At 38.6% G+C, this 26,574-nt stretch overlaps 1 protein-coding gene across 1 annotated transcript; it reads right to left on the bottom strand.

Annotated features, from left to right (window-relative positions):
- Window positions 1–5,166: 5,166 nt before the first annotated feature.
- On the bottom strand, window positions 5,167–26,289 carry LOC138681473 (MAL-like protein). Its single transcript, XM_069768997.1, has 4 exons — window positions 26,096–26,289; window positions 7,582–7,752; window positions 7,094–7,249; window positions 5,167–5,741 (listed from the first exon to the last, which is right to left on the bottom strand). Exons 1-4 carry the CDS (start codon window positions 26,201–26,203, stop codon window positions 5,679–5,681), a joined length of 498 nt encoding a protein of 165 aa, XP_069625098.1. The 5' UTR covers window positions 26,204–26,289; the 3' UTR covers window positions 5,167–5,678.
- Window positions 26,290–26,574: the final 285 nt, after the last annotated feature.

The raw sequence follows: 26,574 nt of genomic DNA, 5'->3' as shown, positions 1-26,574 counted from the left end.
AGTATCACACAGGATAGGATTAGATACATGGCTCTGCAGACAGTATCACACAGAATAGGATTAGATACACAGGTCAGCAGTCAGTATCACATAGAATAAGATTAGATACATGGCTCAGCAGTCAGTATCTCACAGGATAGGATTAGATACACAGCTCAGCAGAAAGTAACACACAGGATAGGATTAGATACACAGCTCAGCAAACAGTATCACACAGGATAGGATTAGATACACAGCTCAGAAGACAGTATCACACAGGATAGGATTAAAGACACGGCTCAGCAGACTGTATCACACAGGATAGGATTAGATACACGGCTCAGCAAACAGTATCACACAGGATAGGATTAGATACACGGCTCAGCAAACAGTATCACACAGGATAGGATTAGATACACAGCTCAGAAGACAGTATCACACAGGATAGGATTAAAGACACAGCTCAGCAGACTGTATCACACAGGATAGGATTAGATACACGGCTCAGCAAACAGTATCACACAGGATAGGATTAGATACATGGCTCAGCAGACTGTATCACACAGGATAGGATTAGATGCACAGGTCAGCAGTCAGTATCACATAGAATAAGATTAGATACATGGCTCAGCAGTCAGTATCTCACAGGATAGGATTAGATACACAGCTCAGCAGAAAGTAACACACAGGATAGGATTAGATACACAGCTCAGCAAACAGTATCACACAGGATAGGATTAGATACACAGCTCAGAAGACAGTATCACACAGGATAGGATTAAAGACACGGCTCAGCAGACTGTATCACACAGGATAGGATTAGATACACGGCTCAGCAAACAGTATCACACAGGATAGGATTAGATACACGGCTCAGCAAACAGTATCACACAGGATAGGATTAGATACACAGCTCAGAAGACAGTATCACACAGGATAGGATTAAAGACACAGCTCAGCAGACTGTATCACACAGGATAGGATTAGATACACGGCTCAGCAAACAGTATCACACAGGATAGGATTAGATACATGGCTCAGCAGACTGTATCACACAGGATAGGATTAGATGCACAGGTCAGCAGTCAGTATCACACAGGATAGGATTAGATACACGGCTCAGCAGACTGTATCACACAGGATAGGATTAGATACACGGCTCAGCAAACAGTATCACACAGGATAGGATTAGATACATGGCTCAGCAGACTGTATCACACAGGATAGGATTAGATGCACAGGTCAGCAGTCAGTATCACACAGGATAGGATTAGATACATGGCTCAGCAGACTGTATCACACAGGATCGGATTAGATACACGGCTCAGCAGACAGTAATACACAGGATAGGATTAGATACACGGCTCAGCAAACAGTATCACACAGGATAGGATTAGATACACAGCTCAGAAGACAGTATCACACAGGATAGGATTAAAGACACGGCTCAGCAGACTGTATCACACAGGATAGGATTAGATACACGGCTCAGCAAACAGTATCACACAGGATAGGATTAGATACACGGCTCAGCAAACAGTATCACACAGGATAGGATTAGATACACAGCTCAGAAGACAGTATCACACAGGATAGGATTAAAGACACAGCTCAGCAGACTGTATCACACAGGATAGGATTAGATACACGGCTCAGCAAACAGTATCACACAGGATAGGATTAGATACATGACTCAGCAGACAGTATCACACAGGATAGGATTAGATACATGACTCAGCAGACAGTATCACACAGGATAGGATTAGATACACAGGCCAGCAGTCAGTATCACATAGGATACGATTAGATGCATGGCTCAGCAGTCAGTATCTCACAGGATAGGATTAGATACACAGCTCAGCAGTCAGTATCACACAGGATAGGATTAGATACATGGCTCTGCAGACAGTATCACACAGAATAGGATTAGATACACAGGTCAGCAGTCAGTATCACATAGAATAAGATTAGATACATGGTTCAGCAGTCAGTATCTCACAGGATAGGATTAGATACACAGCTCAGCAGAAAGTAACACACAGGATAGGATTAGATACACAGTTCAGGAGACAGTATCACACAGTCACACAGGATAGGATCAGGTACACAGCTCAGCAGACAGTATCACACGGGACAGAATTAGATACACAGCTCAGCAGACGGTATCCCACAGGATAGGATTAGATACACAGCTCAGCTACAGGATGTTCCAAAGGAGAGGACCTTTTCATTCCAAGGATTCCACTCATTCCATCTGATTTGCATTTTTATTTTAAACGCCTCCAGTTTCCAATTTGACTAGCATTTGCAATGTCGATTACCAAAGCTCAGGGACAGTCCTTGAAAGTAGTAGGAATCGATTTGCAATCTCCATGCTTTCCTCATGGTCAACTTTATGTGGCCTGTTCTAGAGTTGGAATTTCCAAAAATCTGTTAATCTTTGCACCGGAAGGAAATACAAAAAATGTTGATTATCCAAAAGGCTCTTGAATGAGTTGAAAATAAAATACTATCAATACTTAGGCAAGCGTTTACTTCATTTGTGTTGCAAATCTGTAGTGTTGAGTATATGATGTGAAATGTTTTTATTTGCAATATAATCATTGTAATTTGTTATAACTAACCACAGTTAGTTACTATGTCAGGGCAACGTTTGGCTCAGCTGGTTGGTTAAATATCAATGTAAATTTCTACTATTAACTATTTCTATTAACATATGAAAAGCCGTATATGATCCACTGAAGCTTCTGTTTGCCTCCAGATGCACTTTAGATACATGACCATGTCCAAAGGCTGTAAAAAGAAATGCCACCCAGATTATGTCACTACTAGATGGTGGCCCGATTCTAACAGCATTGGGTATTCTAGAATATGCATGTCCACGTATTATATTGCCCAGCCACGTAGTATATTGCCCAGCCACGTAGTATATTGCCCAGCCACGTAGTATATTGCCCAGTCACGTAGTATATTGCCCAGTGACGTAGTATATTGCCCAGTCACGTAGTATATTGCCCAGTCACGTAGTGTATTACCCAGCCACGTAGTATATTGCCCAGTGACGTAGTATATTGCCCAGTTACGTAGTATATTGCACAGCCACGTAGTATATTGCCCAGCCACGTAGTATATTGCCCAGCCATGTAGTATATTGCCCAGCCACGTAATATATTGCCCAGCCACGTAGTATATTGCCCAGCCACGTAGTATATTGCCCAGCCACGTAGTATATTGCCCAGTCACGTAGTATATTGCCCAGCCACGTAGTATATTGCCCAGCCACGTAGTATATTGCCCAGCCACGTAGTGTATTGCACAGAGCCATGTAGTATACAGACTTAAAATAAAAAATAAACATATACTCACCTTCGTTGAAGTACTGGCCCTGTGTGCGGTGCACGTGGCAGCTTCCGGTTCCAGGGTTGGTATGGGCGCAGGACCTGTGATGACGTCGCGGTCACATGACCTTGATGTCATGGCAGGTCTTTCTCGCAGGACCTGTGATGACATCGCGGTCACATGACTGTGACGTCATGGCAGGTCCTTGTCGCATACCATCCTTGCCATCTGAACCTGCCGCCTGCATGGAGCGGTTACCGGAGCGTCGCGAGGAGCGGGAAAGGTGCCGGAATGTGAGTATATGATGATTATTTATTTTTTATTATTTTTAACATTAGATCTTTTTACTATTGAGGCTGCATAGGCAGCCTCAATAGTAAAAAAGTTGGTCACTCAGGGTTAATAGCAGCATTAATGGAGTGCGTTACACCGCGGCATAACGTGGTCCATTAGCGCTGCTATTAACCCTGTGTGAGCTCTGACTGGAGGGGAATACGGAGCGGGCACTGACTGCGGGGAGGAAGGAGCGACCATGTTGCCGCCGGACTGCGCCCGTCGCTGATTGGTCGTGGCAATGATCGTGGGCGTTTTGCCATGAGCGACATGGATTCCATGACAGACAGAGGCCGCAACCAATGAATATCCGGGACAGACAGACGGAAGTGACCCTTAGACAATTATACAGTAGATTTTAATTTTAGGTTACTACACCTGGAGAACCTGGTTGAACATACAGTAACTGAATGTATAAATCTTTCAAGCACTAAGCATGCCCTAAGGAATTAAACTGAGAGTTTACAAAAAATTAGGAAATTACTCAAATTCCAACTCTATTATATAATCATGTTCGCAAGATAATTTACTTCTAGAAAATCTAGAGCAGGGCACTTACATAAAAGAATTCTGTGACTTAAAAATGTAAAAGATGGTTACTCTTTATTTCATAAATCAATAGCACATGGTAAAATAAGAAATTGTGTAATTTATTTTTTGGGGAAAATTCCATTTTTTTTCTCCTTCTGGACTGATCATTCGTTCTCAAAATTTTCAATCAACGTGTAAAATCTTTCTTTGTTGAAGACAGATTTTCCCAAGACTAACACAGTTTTGTGCTCACAAAGTTCTATGGAGAAAAGTAAATGTCATCTTAGGAAAACTTGCAGCAGAATGTCTGTGTGTGCCTCTAGCTCCTCCCGTCTCGTTCACCTTCCCCACTCCATAGAATCTTTTGCGCACCAACTGTCATCTCCTATCTCAGTAATAGGAAAATCTTTATTCTCTGAACACTGATTTTACAGATTTATGAAATAAAAATAAAAATGATGGTTACTCTATAACTCACAGTCAGTAGGCACCATGAAGTCATTAGTCTATAAATGGGACTTTTAAGTATCCTAATGGATACTCAAGGAAGTGTTGGGGTTAAGAAATGACCTTTGTCTGTAGTCTTCTATTATCTTTAGACAATCATGCAGCTAATATAGTATATCCCATAAATAAACTACTAGGAATTCACAAATTAAGATAATGGTATAATATCCATACTGAATTGTTAGCTGTTCTATTAGATGTACTCATAGTAGTCAGTGGCATCACAGTAGTTTTCAGAAGTCCTATCACAAAAATTTCTCAAATCTTCTAATATTCACATTACACAGAAACAAAAGAAAAGTGCGGGCTGAAAATCCCTTTATTGTGTGCATACCCCATCAACAATATCACCCGATCCAATATACCCGCATGTTGCCATGCTCTAACCTGCTGCAATGCCATTGTAAGCCATGATTTCTCTACAGCCTGCATCTTGGACATCTTAAATGAGTGGAAACAGGGTAAAAAACACAATAATTTGGAAGTATTGAAAAGACATTTCCGCTTTTATTACATAAGCTGAAGAGAGAATAGTAAGAGCAATAAGTACGAAAAAAAATAAATATAATTATGTCAAAGAGCATAATATAGTGAACAGCGCTCCAACTAGAATCATGTCATAGTAATACTTTTCATGTAATATTCCGCAGAATGGCATTCTAGTCGATCTATCATAGCCTGATTCATGTTATGCATCAACCAAGCTCCGGGATTAGGAGGTATATAATTTGGCCTGCATGCCTTATAAAACAAAGGATACACCCCAGGTCTGTTAATACCAAAGAGAACATACTCGTTCTGCTGTAATATTAACAGAGATCTAATATAAAAAATACATTTTGAATTCTAGACATTTACACGGTCATGGCAATGTTCAGAATTATTATATATACTCTAGGGTTGATGGGGACATTTCAAGTTGTCACATTGAGGAACCCCCGTCTAATCTGTACATTCACAAAATAATCTAAGAGTCTTCTTGTAGCCGTTTAGTGAACGTAGGACTGGAAGCTGTGTAGAACATACATAAGTGTTGTCAGGAAAGCGAAGATCTGGAACAAAACATATTTTGAAATTAGTTTATTTATGTGAAATGTGTGAACAAAGTATTTGGTTAAAATGGTTGTCCAGTCTTGGGGTACAAGTCTGCCATCACTCTATGTGACTGCAGACTTGTGAATCCTCACAGTATGCACATTGTGCGCTGTCAGGATTCTCTGGTACCGGCACTGGACTAGCCGGTCATGTATCCGCAAGTTTGTGATTTACATATTTCCGGCCACATTAAGACTAGACGTGTCTGGTTAGGCTCAGTTCACTTGCACGTGCACCGCTCCTGGTGTCCGGACCAAAGAATCCTGACAGTTTGCACTGTATGCACTGTGAGGATTTAATAGTCTGCAGCCACCTACAATGACTGCAGACTTGTACCCGAAGCCCAGACAACACCTTTAAACATCACTCTAAAAAGAATGCTCTTTAAGAAAAGCACTGCAGAGTATAGAGTATTTAATACTTAAGTTTTATTAGACTATTCAAGCCAAAAGTGAATATATGTAGTACACCAAGTAATATAAAGATGAAACCTTAAGTTTTCAATGTGATGTTTATACCGGCATTTTTTGGCAAAATTAGCAGTGTGTTAATTTTAGTAGAACAAATAAGGACACCACTAATGTTATTGCCCTAACAATCCCAGAGCCTTGTATCTAGGGGACCATATATCAGTTTCTATACCCAAGGTTTACTATAATAGATAAAATGTCCTAAATAGGACAGATAGCATTGGAGGCTATAATTGTACAATATTTATTTTTTTTCCCATTAATTGAAGACTTAATGACGGTGCTGACACAGTACAAACAATGCGGCACTATTGAGACACTATGTCATAAAAAGGACAATTCATACTAACATCCCCACAGTAGCATTTAGGTGGTGGAAAACATTCTAGGGTACATAACAGCATCGGAGGATAACCCCTATCCCTTATAAATTAGCTTCAGTCAACACAAGGCACAATTTTATTTTATATTTACTGTATCGACCCCAATTGGTGAGCTACATGAATATGCATCATTCTGCCCCATTTCGTGGGATACATAGAACACACTGGCAACACACTGATACTATATATATATATATATATATATATATATATATATATATAATTAATACCAACTGCAGAAATTATCAAATTTTTAATTATTATTATTTAAACTGTATACATATCATTCAAGAAAAATTGTTGGAATTTGATATATTTTCTAAGTATCATTGTCTGTTGTCGTACAGGTGTCATAAGAAACAAAAGGTGGACTTAAAAATTGTGATTTAGGCATAGCACCCTGAAATATCTGTATACAAATAAGATATAGCTAACATCATCCTAAGGCATACTTACCGTAGCTGCAGCATTCAAGTGGTAAAATACGACAGTGCATTGTCTGAACGGGGCTAAGGCAGCTGGTATTAATGTATCGCAATATATTGTGGCATTAGCTTGCAGGACAGCAGCACTGAGATAGAAAATTGCAGCAATTCCATGATAGATAACGTCCTAAGAAGCAAACAAAAACTGTATTATTACATGTATATACTATAGGAGCATTAGTAGCCATTGGTAGCCATTTAGGTACTTGGCTAAGTCATAGTAGCAAAATAATATTTACATCCAAATAAACATAAAAAAAATTTCTAAGGGGATAGAATCCTAGTGTGGTAGGCTATACGTACATTTAATCTCTATGTTGAACTAATATTGTCCAATATATAGCATCAGTCCAAACTAGGCAGAGCTTACACAATATATATGTACTATCAATAGTGACGAGAAAACATCTGACTTTGCAGCATTTTGCGGTACTACAAAAAAAGCGAAGACTTTCTTACCACTAATCTCCATGTACCACAGTTGTTTCTGTGAAAACCAAAGAGGTAGACCATCAGGAGCAGCAAAGAGAAGAAGAATGAAGATACAGCGACGTACATGACCCATCCCTGGCTTACGAAATACCACACTCTAGTAGCAGCAACCAGGATCCAGACCCAGGCTCCAAATATCTGCAAAATAAAATTGTACCAGTAAGCACCGTAGATAGTGGATGGTTTATGGTTCATAGGATGGGAACTAACAAAAGACTATAGTACTTTTTATATTACCGCAGTTGTTGTTTAGTAATGTTGTGAATGGAATCCATTTATGGTTGTTTTTTAGGTGTTAAAATCCTAAAAAAAGACAGTTTATGCTTTTTTTTTTAGACTGACAAGTACGTTGTTCGTATCATGATCAACATAGTAAAACAGATGACGCAAGCATGAAACTTTATCACCATGCAAGAATTCTCGTTTGGGTGTGAGAACTTGGTAAGGTGTGACTATAAATATTTCATTTAGGGTGTGCACCCACTGAGTTATCGGCCAGGGAGGAGCAACCAATGCTAAATAGGGAATATAGCAGAATATTCACCTTTACTGTGCTGCTCCACTCAAGGCCAGGAAAAAATAGTCCTGACAACTCCGCTTCCTCATAGTATATTACCATACATACAAATCTAGATGAATATACTGTATGTTGCATCAGGATCCTGAAACTATATCTAAGACCGGAGCTTTACTGTCACTTGTTATTGATTTTAACAATTAGGTAATGGATGCTTAATTTCATGCATCTGGAAAGAAGCAAAGAAGCTGTAGCACGTTAAATAATATCAACAGAGAGTGCAACAACAAAGTTGCAATCTAGCCATCGCCTAAGCTAAGAACAAAATTGGCAATAGTTTAAGGGTTCTTCACTTAGAGGGAATCTGTCAGCAGGTTTTTGCTTTGTAATATGAGGATAGCATGAGGTAGGGGTTAAAACACTGAATTCAGTAGTGCACCACTTCTCGGGCTGTGTGCTGTTGTTTACTTATTACTAGAGTTGAGCAAATTTTTCAAAATTCGGATTACGATCGAATATTGAATTTGCAACTGAACATCAGCCGAACGTCATTGGAATCAATGGGAGTAAAAATGACTGGATGTGTTTGGAACCAACCTTAAAACATAAATTCGGCACGAATAGGGTACCAATATGGCAAATTCAGATTCAGCGACTATTTCCTAACATAGTCACTCAACTCTTCTTGTAATGTGAAGGTTTTATCACTAGGACACTATAATTGCTATGAGCAGTCATCTGACCACACCCCATCCTGTGATAAGCAGATCACTGTCTATAGACTATTTACACAGAGAGAGCCTGGTGTGGGTGGGTTAGCTTCCTCTGCTCTGCTTCATGTTACATCTAAGAAGTTTGATTGTATCACAACTGCAGCACCCAGTAAACTAATTGATACATCACTGGATTCAGGGTATCTTTTCCTACATCATGCTGCTCTCAGATGAGGTAGCAAAAACCTGATAAGATCCCCTTTCAAACAGTTGTGCAGGCATCATGTCCAAAATCTGACATTGACACGGAGACAAAACTGCAGAGGCAACGGCCTAATGGCCAGAAAGTATCATGTCCGGGTCCTGTTATAATTGATAGCTAATCCTACTGAATGTTGTTTCATGGCAGCATTGATTCTACTGAGCAATACCCCATAACATATTACCAGAAAGAGGTACTGTGTAATGGCTCATGGTCATGGAGGATTTCTGTAGTGTGGAGCCAAAGCAATGCTATGTGCTGCTGGGCGAGTCCCTTAAACACAATGTTGGGTATGAGCCCAGATATAGTTCATAGATAATAAATGAGACAAGTTTATTTGGCTGATCTATGAACTCTTCTGAATACCCTTAAACCATGGATTCGGGAGCCATATCATCTGCTGGTATAGGTCCACTGTGTTTTATCAAGACCAAAATCAGCACAGCTGTCTACCAGGAAATGCTAGAGCACTTCATGCTTCCTCTGTCGACAAGCTTTTTGGAGATGGAAATTTCATTCTCCAGCAGGACTTGGCACCTGTCGACGCTGCCAAAAGTACCAATACCTGGTTTAAAAGTAACAGTATCACTGTGCTTGATTGGCCAGCAAACTCGCCTGACCTTAACCTCGTATTGTCAAGAGGAGGATGAGAGATACCATACCCAACAATGCAGACGAGCTGAATGCTGCTATCAAAGCAACCTGGGCTTCCATAACACCTCAGCAGTGCCACAGGCTGATCACCTCCATGCCACTCCGCATTGATGCAGTAAGGCTAAGTGCACACTTGCGTTTCGCTGGTCTGCATATGGCTGCGTAGTTCCTTCCTTACTTCTGCATGCATCCTGCGTTGTCCTGCATACCTATCTTTAACATTGGGTATGCAGGGACATGCGTTGTACCAATATTAATGATAAATTGATGAATCCAGCAGGAATGTAGTAAAATCACTAAATTTATTTCTTCATTTTTTTTAAAAAAAGGAAAGGGTTGTATCCTATGGTACACCACTTGTAAATAAGTATATTTTTTTACAGCATTATGCACACATGGCAGCGTTCTTCCAATGGATTCATCGATTTTTCTGTAGACTGAGTGCTCAACTTTTCCATGCAGGAACAGGTGTGGAATAGCCGATATTCAGGTGAGCTGACTATCCTTTGTTTTTTTGTCAATATTAATGATATGTACGCAGGACGACGCAGGACACAGCCATACGCAGACCAGCTACACACAAGTGTGAAATCGTCCTAATTGATGCCAAAGGAGCCCCAACCAAGTGTTGGGTGCATTTACTGAATATACATTTCAGTAGGCTAACATTTCGGATTTTAAAACAATTTATTCAAGCTGGTGTTATAAAGTATTCTAATTTACTGAGATAATGACTTTTGGGTTTTCATTGGCTGTAAGCCATAATCATCAACATTAACATTAATAAATACTTGAAATACATTACTCTGTTGTAATGACTCTATATAATATATGAGTTTCACTTTTTGTATTGAGGAACTGAAATAACTTTTCGATGATATTCTAATTTTGTTAGATGCACCTGTAGTTCCCTCATTACCCACAAAAGGTAAAACTGCTTTATGAGCACATTCTAGTCTCATACAGCTCTGGAAAAAATTAAGAGACCACTGCAAAATGTTCAGTTTGATTTTTCTCATCATAGGTATATTTTTGAGTAAAATGTAAATTGTTCATTTATTCTAGAGGGTGAGCCATTTATATGGATACACCTGGATGGGCCATTTATAAAGTTGGATCCAAAATGGCCGACTTCAAAATGGCTGCCATGGTCACCACCCATCTTGAAAAGTTTTCCCCCTCCCATATACTAATGTGCCTCAAACAAGAAGTTGATATCACCAACCATTCCCATTTTATTTAGGTGTACCCTTACACATGGCCCACCCAGGTGTATCTATATAAATGGCCCACCCTGTATAAACTTCTGACAACGTGTCTCCGAATCTCCAAGCAATAAATTTTGTATTTTTTTTCTGAAAAGGAGAAATAGTCAAAATAAAAAAACACCCAGTGCTTTCAGACCTCAAATAATGCAAAGAAAACAAGTTCATAATCATTTAGAAACAAAAATACTAATGTTTTACCTCAGGAACAGTTCAGAAAACAATATTTTGTGGAATAACCATGATTTTTAATCACAGCTTTCATGCATCTTGGCATGCTTTCCACCAGTCCTTCACACTGCTCCTGGCACAAAAATGTGATCAGTTCTTCTTTGTTTGATGGCTTGTGACTATTCATCATCCTCTTGATTACATTCCAGAGGTTTTCAATGGGGTTCAAGTCTGGAGATTGGGCTGCCTGTGACAGGGTTTTGATGGGGTGGTCTCTTAATTTTTGCCAGAGCTGTATATATAAAGTACTTTGCAATTCTGTCAATCATTTAATTGGTATCAGATGACAAAAAAGTAAAGATTTGAGTTATTGACAGTCAAATATGACGGCATCAACTTGGCAATTCTTTTACTCACTGGTATGCAACAATGCCCTTTTTAAATGGCAGTTTCACATGTACTGTATATACGTCCAGTATTTCTTACCTAATAAATCATCTGTACTACAGCAGAAAAACGATCGGCTGAACCATAAAAGTGAAATGAGAGCCGTCTGCTTATCTTTATACAGTATGAGCCCCTTGTCACAGTGACATTGCTACTGAGTTTATGGGGTTGGTAGCAGCACGAGGTGAAGCAGCTGAGAGTCCGCAGCATTCCTGGACTGTTTAAACATGATCAGATTTTTCTGAATGTTTCTTCTCATCAAACAAACATTTATTGTAACATAAAGGCCTGGGGTAACACTAAATGCTATCGTTATAAGTTATAAAAATCCAAACGTTGTGCCTCAAAGACCCCGTACGTAGATCAGGACAATGAAAATAAAAGGTCCAAAATCACCAACATTAGGCACGTTCGCTTGTATATGGATATATCCACCGGATCTTCACAGAAAGACTATCGTAAAAGTGGATCTTTAATATTATATTCCGTAACGAGGAGAGAATCACTTTTTATAAATGTCTTGGATCTACAAGAACTCAAATAAGACCTAGTTTCTCTGTGCACTACTGTGCCCTTTGTCACGCTGTTTTACCAAAACTTGCCATGGTTTTGCAGTTTTAATTCCAAAATTTTGCATAAGTCTTTTGCGCTGTTGTAATTGCTTTGATGAATCAAGACTTTTGACTCTGGATTAACCACTGGATGAATTTGCTTAAAAGTGTGAAATGTCAAATACCCTGTTAAGCATGCAGAGATGAAGAGACTTAAAGTCGCAATGCTCCTCTGGGAAATATGCAAATTGTCTCTTCAGAGAGGATGAGGATTAGAACTCTAATGCCACCTATAGGAAGAAGCAATCCTAAAAGTCAATGTCGACCCTTTAACAAGCCTTGTCACATGACTTAGGATAAAAGTGAAAACCAGAATCTCGATTTGCAGACCCTGTGTTTCGGGGTACTGCCCCTCATCAGTGCAAAGTGTGAGATAATTTGCTCAAATACCCTAAAATGTTCCCTATCCCATCCCCTCAGTTCTAAGTCTCCAACCAGGAGACACATACATCGGTCAGGGCAAAGGAAAAGTATTAGGGAGCACTTGGTGCAGAGATGCTAGAACACTTTACGTGCAGAAAGCGCCCAAAGTAGCATGGAATTATGGTGCCAGAGGGAATAATACTAAGTTTATTTTGTGTCATAAAAGCAGCTTGACCATGAATTTTGGTAAGTTCAAACTGTTTAACCCTTCACTGATCTAGCACTTGGGGGAAAAATGCTATAGTAGCTATAAACGGTGTCTCCGTTTCAAGGATCCAGCACATTTACAGTGCCTTGCGAAAGTATTCGGCTCCCTGGAACTTTTCAACCTTTTCCCACATATCATGCTTCAAACATAAAGATTCCAAATGTAAATTTTTGGTGAAGAATCAACAAGTGGAACACAATTGTGAAGCTGAACGAAATGTATTGGTTATTTTAAATTTTTGTGGAAATTCAAAAACTGAAAAGTGGCTGCATCTCTGATCAGTCTTCTCCTTGTTTGAGATGAAAGTTTAGAGGGACGACCGGGTCTTGGTAGATTTGCAGTGGTATGATACTCCTTCCATTTCAATATGATCGCTTGCACAGTGCTCCTTGGGATGTTTAAAGTTTTGGAAATCATTTTGTATCCAAATCCAGCATTAAACTTCTCCACAACAGTATCACAGACCTGCCTGTTGTGTTCCTTGGTCTTCATGATGCTCTCTGTGCTTCAAACAGAACCCTGAGACTATCACAGAGCAGGTGCATTTATACGGAGAATGGATTACACACAGGTGGATTATATTTATCATCATTAGGCATTTAGGGCAACATTGGATCATTCAGAGATCCACAATGAACTTCTGGAGTTAGTTTGCTGCACTGAAAGTAAAAGGACCGAATAATATTGCACGCCCCACTTTTCAGTTTTTGAATTTCCACAAAAATGTAAAATAACCAATAAATTTTGTTCAACTTCACAATTGTGTTCCACTTTTTGTTGATTCTTCACCAAAAATTTACATTTGGTATCTTTATGTTTGAAGCATGATATGTGGGAAAAGGTTGAAAAGTTCCAGGGGGCCGAATACTTTCGCAAGGCACTGTACATTTTACATGGAAAATATATTGTTTTCCCATGGACCATATGTAATGCCAGCAGGATGACATGTATATAGTCAGTGGACTTATTCTGGAAAGTGGACAACCCTATTAAAGGGGTATCTAGTATTAATTGTCCCAGGGTGCTGCAAAAATAAAAAAAACATATACTTACTTCCCAGATGGGCTCAGTTCCTCCACTCTAAGCCCAATATTTCCTGTTGGACAAGAACAGTGTTTCTTTCACTCAAATAGAAATAGGAAGGCTGCAGCCAATTAGTTACTGACTAGCTGCAGTGGTCATGTGACAATGTTTATTAGGGGACTAGCAGGAGACAGAACATAGAGCAGAGGAGCATCACTGGTCTGGGAGGTAAGTATAATTTTTTTTTTATTTATGCAGCACCCTTGGGCAATTAATAAGAGGGTGTCGAGAAGTGACAACACCTTAAATTTTTATTCTACCTTTATTTGACATAAATGCATTTACAACAAATACGTTGCTATTTTTGCATATGTCAATAACTGTAATAAATCCACTGGAACTGCAAATATGTGATGTGAGGAGGACTAATAAGATAGAGAGGGTGTTACACCCAAAACACGACAGATCCGTGCTGGACACATTCCTTTAAATCAATTCATTTTTGCATTAACACTTGACCAAAAACAAAGTATGTAGCAGATGGGATGACACGAAGGTGTGCAAAAGGGTGGATAAGATACTCATAGTACAAACACGAAATAAGAAGTGAGTCATTCTTAGCACCACGATGGAAGCAGGCTTGTAATAACAGGTGCAACACTACTTTAGCATTTTACTAATTAACATGTAATTAATCAGTTAAGACAGTAAAGTACATAGTAAAGTTTGCTGACTGCTTCAATGTATTGTATTTGTGTGTTTATCAGCTATGGCTTTACATTACATCAGTAGAGACTATAACAAAGCAAAAATTGTCTTAACAATAATTCACAGTATATTTCTGATCACAAACCTGTAGAGACAGAAAAACTATGTAGGTGGAAGATGCTACAATCTAGCCTAGGGAAAGAAAACTGTGCCTGCAATATTGTAGACGGTTGAAGGATAACCTATCAACATACAGAGCAATGTATAGAAATGATGAAACGCAAATATACAGATATCACCAGCTTATTTTGGTTCCTCTAAAGAGAACTTGTCAGCACAATTTTGTAATGTAAAGACATGGCTGTAATAGTACTCTAATACTGATTAAAGAGATCCACTTTGTTGTTCCTCTTTCATCACCATTTGAAGTCTCTGCTGATTATATTTCGGTGCACAGGGGCCGGACTGTGCACTGGATCTTCTCCTCCCTGTCTATGATACATCTCCACCTGCCTCCAGTTTATAAATGACCGGCCTCCTCTGTTTAAAATCTCAGCAGTGACCTGTCAATCAATGACCGGGGGCAGGTGAGGAGCCGGGGAATCACAGACAGGGAGGAGATGACCCAGAGCACAGTCCGGCCCCTGTGCACCAAAATCAAATTAGCTGAAAACTTCAAATGGTGATTAAAGAAGAACAACAAAGCCGATTTCTCCACCAAAGGTACCAATATGATTAGTATTACAGTTATGTCTTTATTTTACATTACAAAATGATGCTGACAGGTTCTCTTTAAATGTTGAGAAAATCATAATCATGGCCAATCATGGGATATACAAAGTGGCCGCACAGAGCAAGTCTAAACATAAAAAATAATCTGCAGTTAAAGAAGTGTTTACTGACCATAAAGGAGATGAGGCGTCAGATTTTACAATAGAAACTGCAAACATTACTAAATAGATCTCTTAGACCTAATGAGAATGGTGTGTATACTTTGAACATCCAAGTCAGAATGGTTGTATAATCCTGATATTAAGATTAATCCAGATATGGAATGAAAATGTTCATCTGTCCAAGTGCATTCAGTCTCCACCACCCAGCCTGACTGACAGCTGCAGCTTGTGCTGAGCAGTGTGAGATCTCAGCAGCAAGAAGAAAGGATGTTAAGGATTTGGTAATTAAACTATGGGGATGTAGAACGAGTTAAAGCTTTATAAAGTGTTATGCTCTGTTCACAAGTTCAGATTTCTTCTGTTTGTAGTGGATGCCATATTAAATAAACACTGGATGACATAATTGACCATCCATTATGATCCATTAGACATACTGTAGATTTTAATGCAAGAAAAAAAACAAAGCGGTTGCTATCTTTTTAATTGGCAGGACAAAAAAGTTGTGCAAACTTATATTTGATTCAGCTAAAAAAAGTGATTACATAGCAACTGGATTGCAAGACCTCTTTCAACATTTCTGTTACCTTTTGAATGAATGAGTTCTGTACTAGATACTTTTATTTCTTGTTATGTCATCCCAAAAGAGATTCGAAAGCAGAACAAACTACTAGACATGTGAACGTAGCTATATGCAGCCATTATGGCATGAATTTTCAAAGTACACATACAACAGCTTCATCGGGCTTAAAAGATCTACTTACTAATGTAAGTTGTATATGTTGTGAAATCTGATATGAAATCCAATTTACCGTAACTAACTGGTGGACTTGTCTAGGTGAAATAAGTTGTTCACTGACTCAATGGAAATGATTGTCAAACTCAAGATAAAAGTCCAACAAATAATGTGGCAACCAACGAGATGTTGGTTGCTTGCAGTCAGAAGCCGGTAAAAAATTGGTGCAAGTATAAACAATGTAAATGTTATGATACAAGAACTCTCAGTGAGACCAAGGAAGATGTCAGAGTGTCAGAATAGAAAACTCAAATTCACTGAATGAAATACAGTAGAATTGACATGTAGAAAAGCCCAATGAAAACAATGACTAAGGCCGGTTTCACACTTGCGTTTTGATCTGCAGCGTTTTAAACGCAAACGCATTTGGTGCAAAAATGCGTTTAAACGCTGCGTTTTTTAGGCGCATGCGTTTTTGCATGTTTTAATGCAAACGCGGCGTTTTGACGCGTTTACAAGCGTTTTTCCTGCGTTTGCGTTTTTGAAACGCATGATAAGTGTGTGACAGCTGCCAATCATCAAAATCAACTAGAAAACCCACTATAAACAGAAATACCTAGGGTTAGGGTTAGGATCCCTAGTAACTCTAGGGATCCTAACCCTAAAACACAAACTCTAATCCTAACCCAAACTCTAACCCTAACCCTAACACAAACTCTAACCCTAACCCTAAAACACAAACTCTAACCCTAACCCAAACTCTAACCCTAACCCTAACACACAAACTCTAACCCTAACCTTTACCCAAACTCTAACCCTAACCCTAATACAAACTCTAACACAAACTCTAACCCTAACCCTAAAACACAAACTCTAACCCTTACCCAAACCCTAACACAAACTCTAACACAAACTCTAACGCAAACTCTAACACTAACCCTAACACAAACTCTAACACAAACTCTAACCCTAACCCTAAAACACAAACCCTAACCCAAACTCTAACCCTAACCCTAACACAAACTCTAACACAAACTCTAACCCTAACCATAAAACACAAACTCTAACCCTAACCCAAACTCTAACCCTAACCCAAACTCTAACCCTAACCCTAAACCCATGTGTTTTTTTGCGGCAAAAAAAGCAGCTAAAATTACTACATGTTGCATTTCTGCAACACAACGCATGCAGAGAAAAAACACATGCGTTGCAAAAACGCGTCAAGACGCATGCAAAAAAGCATGCGTTTTTAATGTTAAGTATAGGGAAAAAACGCATGCGTTTTCTTGCGCAAAAACGCAAAAAAAAACGCAAATGTGAAACCAGCCTTAGTTTGACTTTACACTACCCGATTATGTGCCAATAAATGACAGCGAAGCATAAGTATTTACCAATCGCTGGTTGTCTAATAGCCTTTTCACACAGGCAGTCCACTCTTCAAATGCACACTGAATGATCTGTAATAGATCGCTCAGTGGCCATAGGTTGCCATTATTCTCGGCAGCACAAGTCCTGTATACACTATGCAGCACAAAACACAATTTCACCTAACAAATGTCAAGTGGTGGGCAACCTGTTTACACTGCACAATTATTATGAAAAGAGTATTAGAAATAGGTGGGACACTGGGCAATTGCCCAGGACTCTCATCCCCATAAGGGCCCTTTGTGATTAAAAGCAGAAACTTTCAGTGTGATGATTCCAAATTTTTGTATTGTCATTGTAGTCTCTTCATGTCCCAGCTGAACAATACTTTTGCACTCACATCATATGCTATTGTTCAACAGACTTCTTCACTTCCTAAGAAACATCATGAGATAAAGAGAAACCAAAAATTACCCCTCCTCGAATATATAATTAGGAAAAGTAAAGATAAATACTGCACTAATTCAGTAATAAAAGCCATGTCCCATAAAGATTAATAGACTGAAGACATGCTCTCTATTATCTCAATATATTGACAGCTGTGTGAGACTTCCTGCCTCGGAACTGGGAGATACCTCCGTGTGGGAGGACTATGTTAAAACACATGGGAGATCTGTGAGTCCTTCCTAATTGAAGTGACAATACAAGAACCAATGTAAAATGGATTCCTGTGTATTATGAAGCATCAGGAGATGTAGGAAGCTAGAATAAAAAGTTACAAATGTAAAACCTGTCACAGCTCCACAGTGTGTCTGTTATAGGCTTGGTGTGTAGTGAGAGACTCAGATAAACCCTTTAGAAGGAGAGATTCCCTTCTCTAGTAAATTAACCCTTTAAAAATAGTTATTTTCTCTTCAAGTAGATTAAGCCTTTAAAATCAACCCTGTCCTCCTTTTGCAGATGAATCCATTAAAAGTAACTGCTTTCTTCCTTCATTTAGACTACATAATACCCAGGAAAATCCTACTACATGGCTGCTACATAGCAATATTCTGTACGAACTAAAGTTCACACTCCTTGTGGGAGGTAAATGCTAATATCATTTGTGTTTTACTGATTTGCAGCACATTGGGATGCAATAATTTACCAAATTTTTACCTCCCTTTTAGCAAAAAACAAACAGTTGAATCAATTCTTTTATTTCATTTTATATTTAACTGCGCATGCGCTGGCACACGTCTTTCCGGCTCCTGCATACCATAACCATTTTGCCCATATTGCTTTGTTCACTGCCACCGGAATCAAGTTTAATTCCATCAGCAGGGAACAAAACAATATGGTCGAAATGGTTCCGGTAAGCAGGAGCCGGAGAGACGTGTGCCAGCGCATGCGCAGTTAGGTTTTAGGCTCTGCCCACAGTAGATCAGCGCAAAATGCACCTGCAAGAGATGGTGATGTCCCTGCAGCCTTGTGAATGATGCAGGACACATCATCCACATCAATCACAGCGGGAGTACAGTATTTAGCAGGGGAGAGGAGGGATAGACGCTGATGCAATGACGCCCATCGGAATGGAACGTCTGAATTTCCATACCTCACTGGAGCAATTCAAAAGGGCTTTTTGGGAGATACACATGGGACTCTCGACATAACATACAACTTTCTGGAATGCAGCACGGGCACTAAGGAAGGTGGTGGTATTGGTTCACACATGAAAAAATTGGTGACAGGTTCCCTTTAATGGTCACAAACAGCTAAACATGAGCAGTTAAGTGTATTAGGCAAAACTTTTTTGTACCCCAAATAACTCTCATACGGGCCAGGGGCGGATGACGATTGTGACTATTTCCAGATAAGTCTTCTACAACCATTTAAGGCATCAAACATCTATTCCTAATAAGAATCAAACAAAAATAATGCTAGATTTATCCAAATACATGAACTACAACGAAAAATCATCTTCAGTGCAAATATTGTTCTTAAAGGTACATATCATTAAAGGTAGGCCACAATCTGCTGTATCATTTTATGAAAATATACTATAAGAATCCTATATCAACGCCTTGTATAAGTTTATAAGCCAAGCATTGTACCATACAAAATTACTCATTGAAATGCAATAATCCAGTAGATGAAAATCTGCCTTCTATTTGTTTAGAAATAAAGGTTTATCTAGTATTAGATTAATGCTCAACTGCTAACCAGGCGATTAAACAAGGTACACTAAGGCTGTGTGCAAACAACGTCTTTTTCAGGAAGATTCCATGCAGAATTCCCCTTAAAAAGTGCCCGATAAAATGAACATAATGCTCAGCAATGTCAAAATGATATTGGTGTGTACATGGTCAGTCTTATGTCGCTTCTTTTAACCACTGCCGGATTCGGAAACCTTAAACAGGTTAAAAGTGACATGCTCATACTACTTGTGCACATACCATAATGCAGTGTTCCCCAAGTCCGGTCCTCAAGAGCCACCAACAGGTCATGTTCAGTATTTCCATAGTATTGCACAGGTGATAATTGCATCACCTGGACAGGAAATAATTCCATCACCTGTGCAATACTAAGGAAATCCTGAAAACATGACCTGTTGGTGGCTCTTGAGGACCGGACTTGGGGAACACTGCCCTAAAGGAAGTTGCGGGACAGTGCAATCAGCCATCGGCCATGTTCAGGGTGCACTGAGAACCCCTCATGTACATATCCAATAAAACGTTCCTCATTTAAATGAAATAAGTATAATCTATAATATAGGTATGATTTTTCTAGGGGATTAGCCTCTATATGAATGTGCAGTATAAATGGTATAATTTAAATATTGAAGGTGAAAGAAACCTTTTAAGAAGTAACAAAAAAAAAATCATAAATGCTATCAATATCGGGCAATAGAAGAACATATTAATTTTTATTAGTTTATTCTTCAAGTTTTACAGAATTTTCTTTTCTAAAGCCATTGAACTTGCAAATATGAAGCCGATCACTCACGTTGAGTGGCCCACCAGAACCAAGAGTTGGAAATATCTGTCTTATAGTGAAACATCTGCCAGTGATGTTTGCATTATTACCCGGTAGGAATCTTTCATTTTCCTTTTTACATTATTGCATTATTCCAACAGTATGTGTTTCTGATCATCTAAATCAGTCTAGAACTCATCCAGCAGTTTATTCCCCGGAGCTGAAATATTGCACATTGAAATGTTTTATGTAGTGAGTGGTGACCAACCAGTTGCTGTATAACGTAGTAATATTGGAGTAATGAATGCAGCTATTCAGATTTGCTGATTGTACAGTTATGTACCGGTAAAAATTGGTAAATTTAGTGAAAACCCCAGAAATATATTGGGGATCAAATCAGACAAAGCTAAGAAATGGCTGAATACAATTGTAATTGTAAGTATATACTTTAAAAAAGTAAACATTAGTTCAAATATTTCTTTTCTTGCTGATATATTATGCATTGTTCATAGAAGCTTGCCAAAAATTACACCCAAAATTCCAGTAACACACCCATTATTGTCATTTGTCTTGTTCATTCTCCTGTTCTTGAAAAACTGGCTGAGAATATATGAAAATAATTATAGGGCAAGAAATAAAAATTGCAGGAAGCAAGAACAATTTATCACAATGGGAAAGTTAAATATAATGTCTAGTTAATGAGGATTTTTCACTTTAATATCGCCGAGTGCCTACACTAGTGGATTGTACCACAGCCCCAATTTCTTCGGTTCAATGTTATTTACATCAATTCTATCCACCTAATGAGGACCACATACTTGGCCATAACAGGAGCACTAGATCTAAAAAAGCATTCATTGATGGCCATTGGAAATATTTGGCTCTAGGCAGACTTTTTCTCCGTTTTGGGGATTTATTGGGGGGATGTATGCTCTAGCATAGCTGCCAAACATAGTCATATGGCCGCAAGAATGTAGGATATGCCAAAAGACTTTTGACATTCAGATTAGCCTTGTGTGCATCAGAGACGGTTTTATTTTATAGGAAAGTGTAGTGTAGCATGCTTCTCTATATTAAGGAATATGGTTAAAAAATAGATACCCAGTACATGCATATCTTACAATTCATTACATTCGTTGTATCAGATGTACATTCTGGGGGGAACAGAGCATGGCCTGAACAGAGCCCATCATCAACAATATCAGATACGTATTTGACTTCTTGCCCAATTCAGGCATGTTCAAAGACATTTAGCATCAATCTAATATATATAAGATCTGCTGGGGCTTCCGTTTTTGGCAAATATGCAAAGTTTTTAATACTCTCAATGTAAAAAACAGAAGTTAAAAAATTCTCTTGCTGATGCCACTATGTCTACCATTAAAAGAGCAAGGCAGATCAGCAATAAAAGCAGTTCATAAATAAAGCTATTTCTGGACCTGTGTCCTCTCCCTAGGGTGTGAGACACAAGGTGTGCCACCAAATGTCTCAGCTAAGGTGTGCTCATCTCAGTAGGGAGCGCAGAGTGCAGGCCAGCCTGAAAACATGACTACAGCTAAATGTCAGCAGATCAGTCATTTATGGGTTTTGCATCTTATATTGTGAATTAGTTGATATGTGGGACTATAATACACTAGCTTATACAAAGGAGCCATAATTTTATGTTGCTTCTGCTGTCTATATAGTGATTTCATTAAAACATTTAAGTAACACAAAAAGTGTTGATTATTTGGTAATGTTACAGCCGACTACTGGGTAGATTACGATCCCGCCAATAAAAAGTTTCATTCACTGAACGTAAATTAGTTGTTACCTTGAATTACAGGAAAGTACCAAATACATTTGGAAAAGTTAGTAGCAACATGTATAGAGGATGGCGTCTTCCACTAACCTACTCTGGTCCCTGTATACCCAGGGGGATCTTAAAGGGAACCTCTCAGAAACTTTAATCCCCATCTCCAAATAATTTATGAGACTGTGGAGCACTTTAAAAGATAAGCTAACCGATGCTTTATGACTCCAAAGTGCTACTCTAAAAGCAAGAAAACAAGTTTTGAAATTGTGTCTGTGAGTGCACTGATGCACTTACAGCTCCTTAGCCTCCGCTGTATTTCCTAAATGGCAGCACCCTTCACTGGCCGCTTGACAGGTCACTAGCTGGTACCAGAACAAAGACCTGTCAATCAGACAGAGAAGGGTGCTGCGTGGTGGGGAAATATAGGGCGAGGCTGAGAAGCTAGAAGTGCATCGTCACACCCTAGTGTACTTTCAGACACAACTTCGAAATGTGATTATTTTGCTGCTGGAGGTCATAAAGGGATCTCGTGGATTGTTTTTTAAAGAGCTGCACAATAATATCCGTACTTATATTGTCAATTTTCCTAGATAAGCTTTCTAAAAACCTGCAAATGATAGGAAGGGGCATTGACAAACAAAGATGTTTGAAGTATGGAGGTGCGGGGTTGGTAAGGTATGCAGTACCCAGAAGATCTAGGTGGCCAATGGTTGTTCTCTAGCTCCATTCAAACACATTCCTTTTCTGTTGTCATTCTCTTTACATACATCATCGCTTTTGTAGACCAGATCTTGCACCACCTAAACACGCCAACAATTAGTTCAATAGTAAAAGAAAGCATCTCTAAAGCCAAAGATCACATCGCTATTCAGTATTTAGCAATCCAGTCTTTCACCGCTGGGGTCATGGCTTCCTGTCTTTGACCAGCCCTATCATAAAGCGCTCATACGGTGCCAAGATAAATACACAACCTGGCTGGCACTACTTATTACATTGACAACACTGAATCACCTGGAGGATCAGAACGATATATTGTCATTGGAAACCAATAATAGTGAGGTTACAAGATGCCTAAGATTTATGGAGGTTGTTACTTGAAGAAAGAAGAGCAGAATTTATTTCGCAATGTGATATCTTAGTATTTTTTTGTTCTCTTTTATCACGTGGGAGGCATTTATTTATCGTTATTAGTGAGTAACATAAGTGTACCCTTGAATAATTGTGCATGCAGAGAAAATTGTCAATCAGTAGCTAGGACCCGTCCACTGGACATCTAAGCTTGAAATGAGCAGGAAATACAATGAAAAAATCAAAATAATAATTGTACACAATCTTTTACCATAAAGCTACATATTTATCTGCTCAGCATATCCTGCTTTACAAGATGCTGTCCACAGACTGGATATCTTCCTCTAGGCTCCCTTTAAAGAGTATTGGCACACATTTACTAGTTTTATGTGGATGCCGCCACCATCGATGTGTAACATACAGCACAAGATGTGACATTCCAATTTCTCCAACCCAAAATTTCTCAGATCCAATTCTTTTTTTTATTAGACAATGAAAAAAGTGAAGTCAGCCGATAATGACAAATATGAATGTGTTGATGTCACAATAGAGGACATGACTTAGCACAGTATAAGAACTACAGCATCTTAATCATAACGCCTAACAATCCACTCCGGATAACATCTTATCCTAAATGAAGTCTTAATATGCTCAACTAACATGCAATTTTCTATAATTATATACCAACTATTTGAAATTATAACTACAGAACGTATGCAGATATTTTTTTTCTCTCACCAATAGATGGTATTTAAAAAAACAAACATAAGAGATAAACAATATTGAATAAGAAAAAATAAAAATAAAAAGATTTCCAGTTTTGATACGTGCTCCCTTCCTTTACAATATTCGTCTAATAGTCACTACGAACAATCTTTTTTAAATAACTTTTTGAGGACGGTCGTTTATTCAGATTGCACAACTCTTATGGCCAATATGGAGTGAAATGTTTATGGCCGCATTGCCAAATCGACCCGAAGATTGTTCGTTCAATGGTTATTCAACCATCAACCTATGTCTTTCTAATGTGTATGGCGACCTTAACCTAACAAGCTCTTGTAAATCATGAAGTCCTAAACTATTATGAACTTTTTACAACCACACATTTTTAAGATTGACTATATTTAAGTATAAAAAAAACGTAATTGTGTGCTACAATTTATCCCATTTTGGGTCTATCAAGAGTCGCTACACGTTACTGTATTCCTCAGATGCTAAAATCAAGCTCTTATGTGTCAGCTGGGATAGATGTTTTGGTCTCTTTTGATCCCCTATATGTGCTATACGACTTCATAAATAAAAGAGCCTTTATTAATACATCCTTAGATTCATAGAAACTTTTTTTTAGAAGAAATGGACATTGCCACACAAGGTGATGGCGTGACATCCCATTGTGTGGTCAACTTACTACTGGCCAAAGCACAGTCAATAATTCAAGGATATATTGTCCCAACCCTAAATTACAGTTTTTAAAAAGAATCTCCACCTGAGCTTTTTTATTCTGGGTTGACAGATGCTGATGGCAAAGTCAACTTAATACTATTCTGACTGAAGATGGAAAACCGGCTCATATGAGAAGACAAGGATGGGGCAGGGAGTTTCCAGAGGAAAATTGGTGACTGTACAGTACCAGTAGTCTTTAGCTTATGAAGCTACTACAGAAAAGAGGGTCAGTGAAAAAATGAATGTGTGTTTAATTACTTTGTGTCCTTGTGATAAATGCAAAAAACATGTAAAAATCAAGAACGCTAAATTATATGGTATGCAGATACCAACTATTTGATTGATGCCTGAATAAACAGGTGAGTCATTTCTGCTTAATGAGTGGTATCCATGTGGCACACTCTGAATTAGGAACCACCCAGGTCAGATAAGAAAAATTGATCTATTCAACACACAACACGTTTCAGGCAAAATCCGTCCCCTTCATTGGGAAAAGTCAGCATTCAAAACTGGTGTCTTTTATTAGACATACCGATTCCAGTTTGGATCAATAGATATGTCTTGATCACCATGAAATCATCCCACCCTGCCTCAAATAATCAAGAAGACATTGGTAATCCAACCAGATTGTCATGATTACTGGTTGGATCTTTGCCCTTTCTAGTCCTCCATTCACATCATTGCCCATATGTCTTCTGCATGTACTTTGTCAATTACTCTACACCACAAATATAAGGCAGGCAAAATGTTCAATCAACATATTTTTATACAGTAGCTTTAACAGCTGTGAATGCTATTTTATTAATCTAATCCTATTTGAATGGCTTCTTTACTTTTATTATTCTACTGCCAGTACTGGATAGTGTTGTGTATGGACATTTGACCTCTAAATTTAAGATAGAAATCCTTACGTGAACCTCTTACTATATTTTGAACTAATTTCTTCAATTGGTTCCTTAAAATCCACGACTGAAGAGAATACAAATGATATTTAAGTGATAAAGTTTCCAATTACATTCCAGTAAGTGTAGTAGATATATATAGACAGGTGACTGGCAGGCACATCAGCACCTGTAAAGTATCACAGCAAAACTTCTTCACTGTGGGATAGTAAGGTATAAAAGGAAACTTTGAGCATAGACTTGTTTGGGCTTGCTAAATATTTAGTTCTTTCTTAGAATTTAGAAGAAAATTCAAGACACAGTAAAACTAGAATATGTAACTTACCAGTTCAGGAATAATAAATGCATAGGGAAGTGTTCTGAAAACCCCAAGTCCGTAGGGAATATCTGGTACTTCCATGCTGGATGGCATTTGAATTCCTTGAGATGCCATTTTACCCCTAAGTTCACTCTTCTATGTGCGGAGGTGTCTGCCGTGTCTCTCACCTGGCTATCTGTGCACCTAACATATCAATCACTTAGGTTTAAGATGTTATACTGCGGAGGGACACACCTACACCGACGTACTAGATGGAAAAACCAGTTTTGTACCTCTCAGGCCCATCGAGATAACAAGGGCATGTGGTTAATCTGTCAGGCAAGGAATGATTATGAAATATGCAATTAAATTATGACTTAAACAAGTGGCATTTCTATAGTGCAAATATTTAAGGAATTATTCAGAGGATGTAGTAATAGAATGGTAGAAAGCAAATTATTGTTAATTTGACATTACAGTATAATGATAAATTAATATATAATAAT

The sequence above is a fragment of the Ranitomeya imitator genome, chromosome 5 (assembly GCF_032444005.1).
Source record: "Ranitomeya imitator isolate aRanImi1 chromosome 5, aRanImi1.pri, whole genome shotgun sequence".
NCBI lineage: Eukaryota > Metazoa > Chordata > Amphibia > Anura > Dendrobatidae > Ranitomeya > Ranitomeya imitator.
This window is presented reverse-complemented; position numbering and strand designations above follow the sequence as displayed.

What these genes read in the sequence shown, in the direction of transcription:
- LOC138681473 (XM_069768997.1), bottom strand. Translation starts at nt 26,203, where the DNA reads ATGGCATCTCAAGGAATTCAAATGCCATCCAGCATGGAAGTACCAGAT. An exon ending in CATTTATTATTCCTGAACTG is followed by an intron (nt 7,753 to 26,095) that starts GTAAGTTACATA and finishes TTTATTTTGCAG; the next exon opens with ATATTTGGAGCCTGGGTCTG. An exon ending in ACTTGAATGCTGCAGCTACG is followed by an intron (nt 5,742 to 7,093) that starts GTAAGTATGCCT and finishes GTTTTGTTCCAG; the next exon opens with ATCTTCGCTTTCCTGACAAC.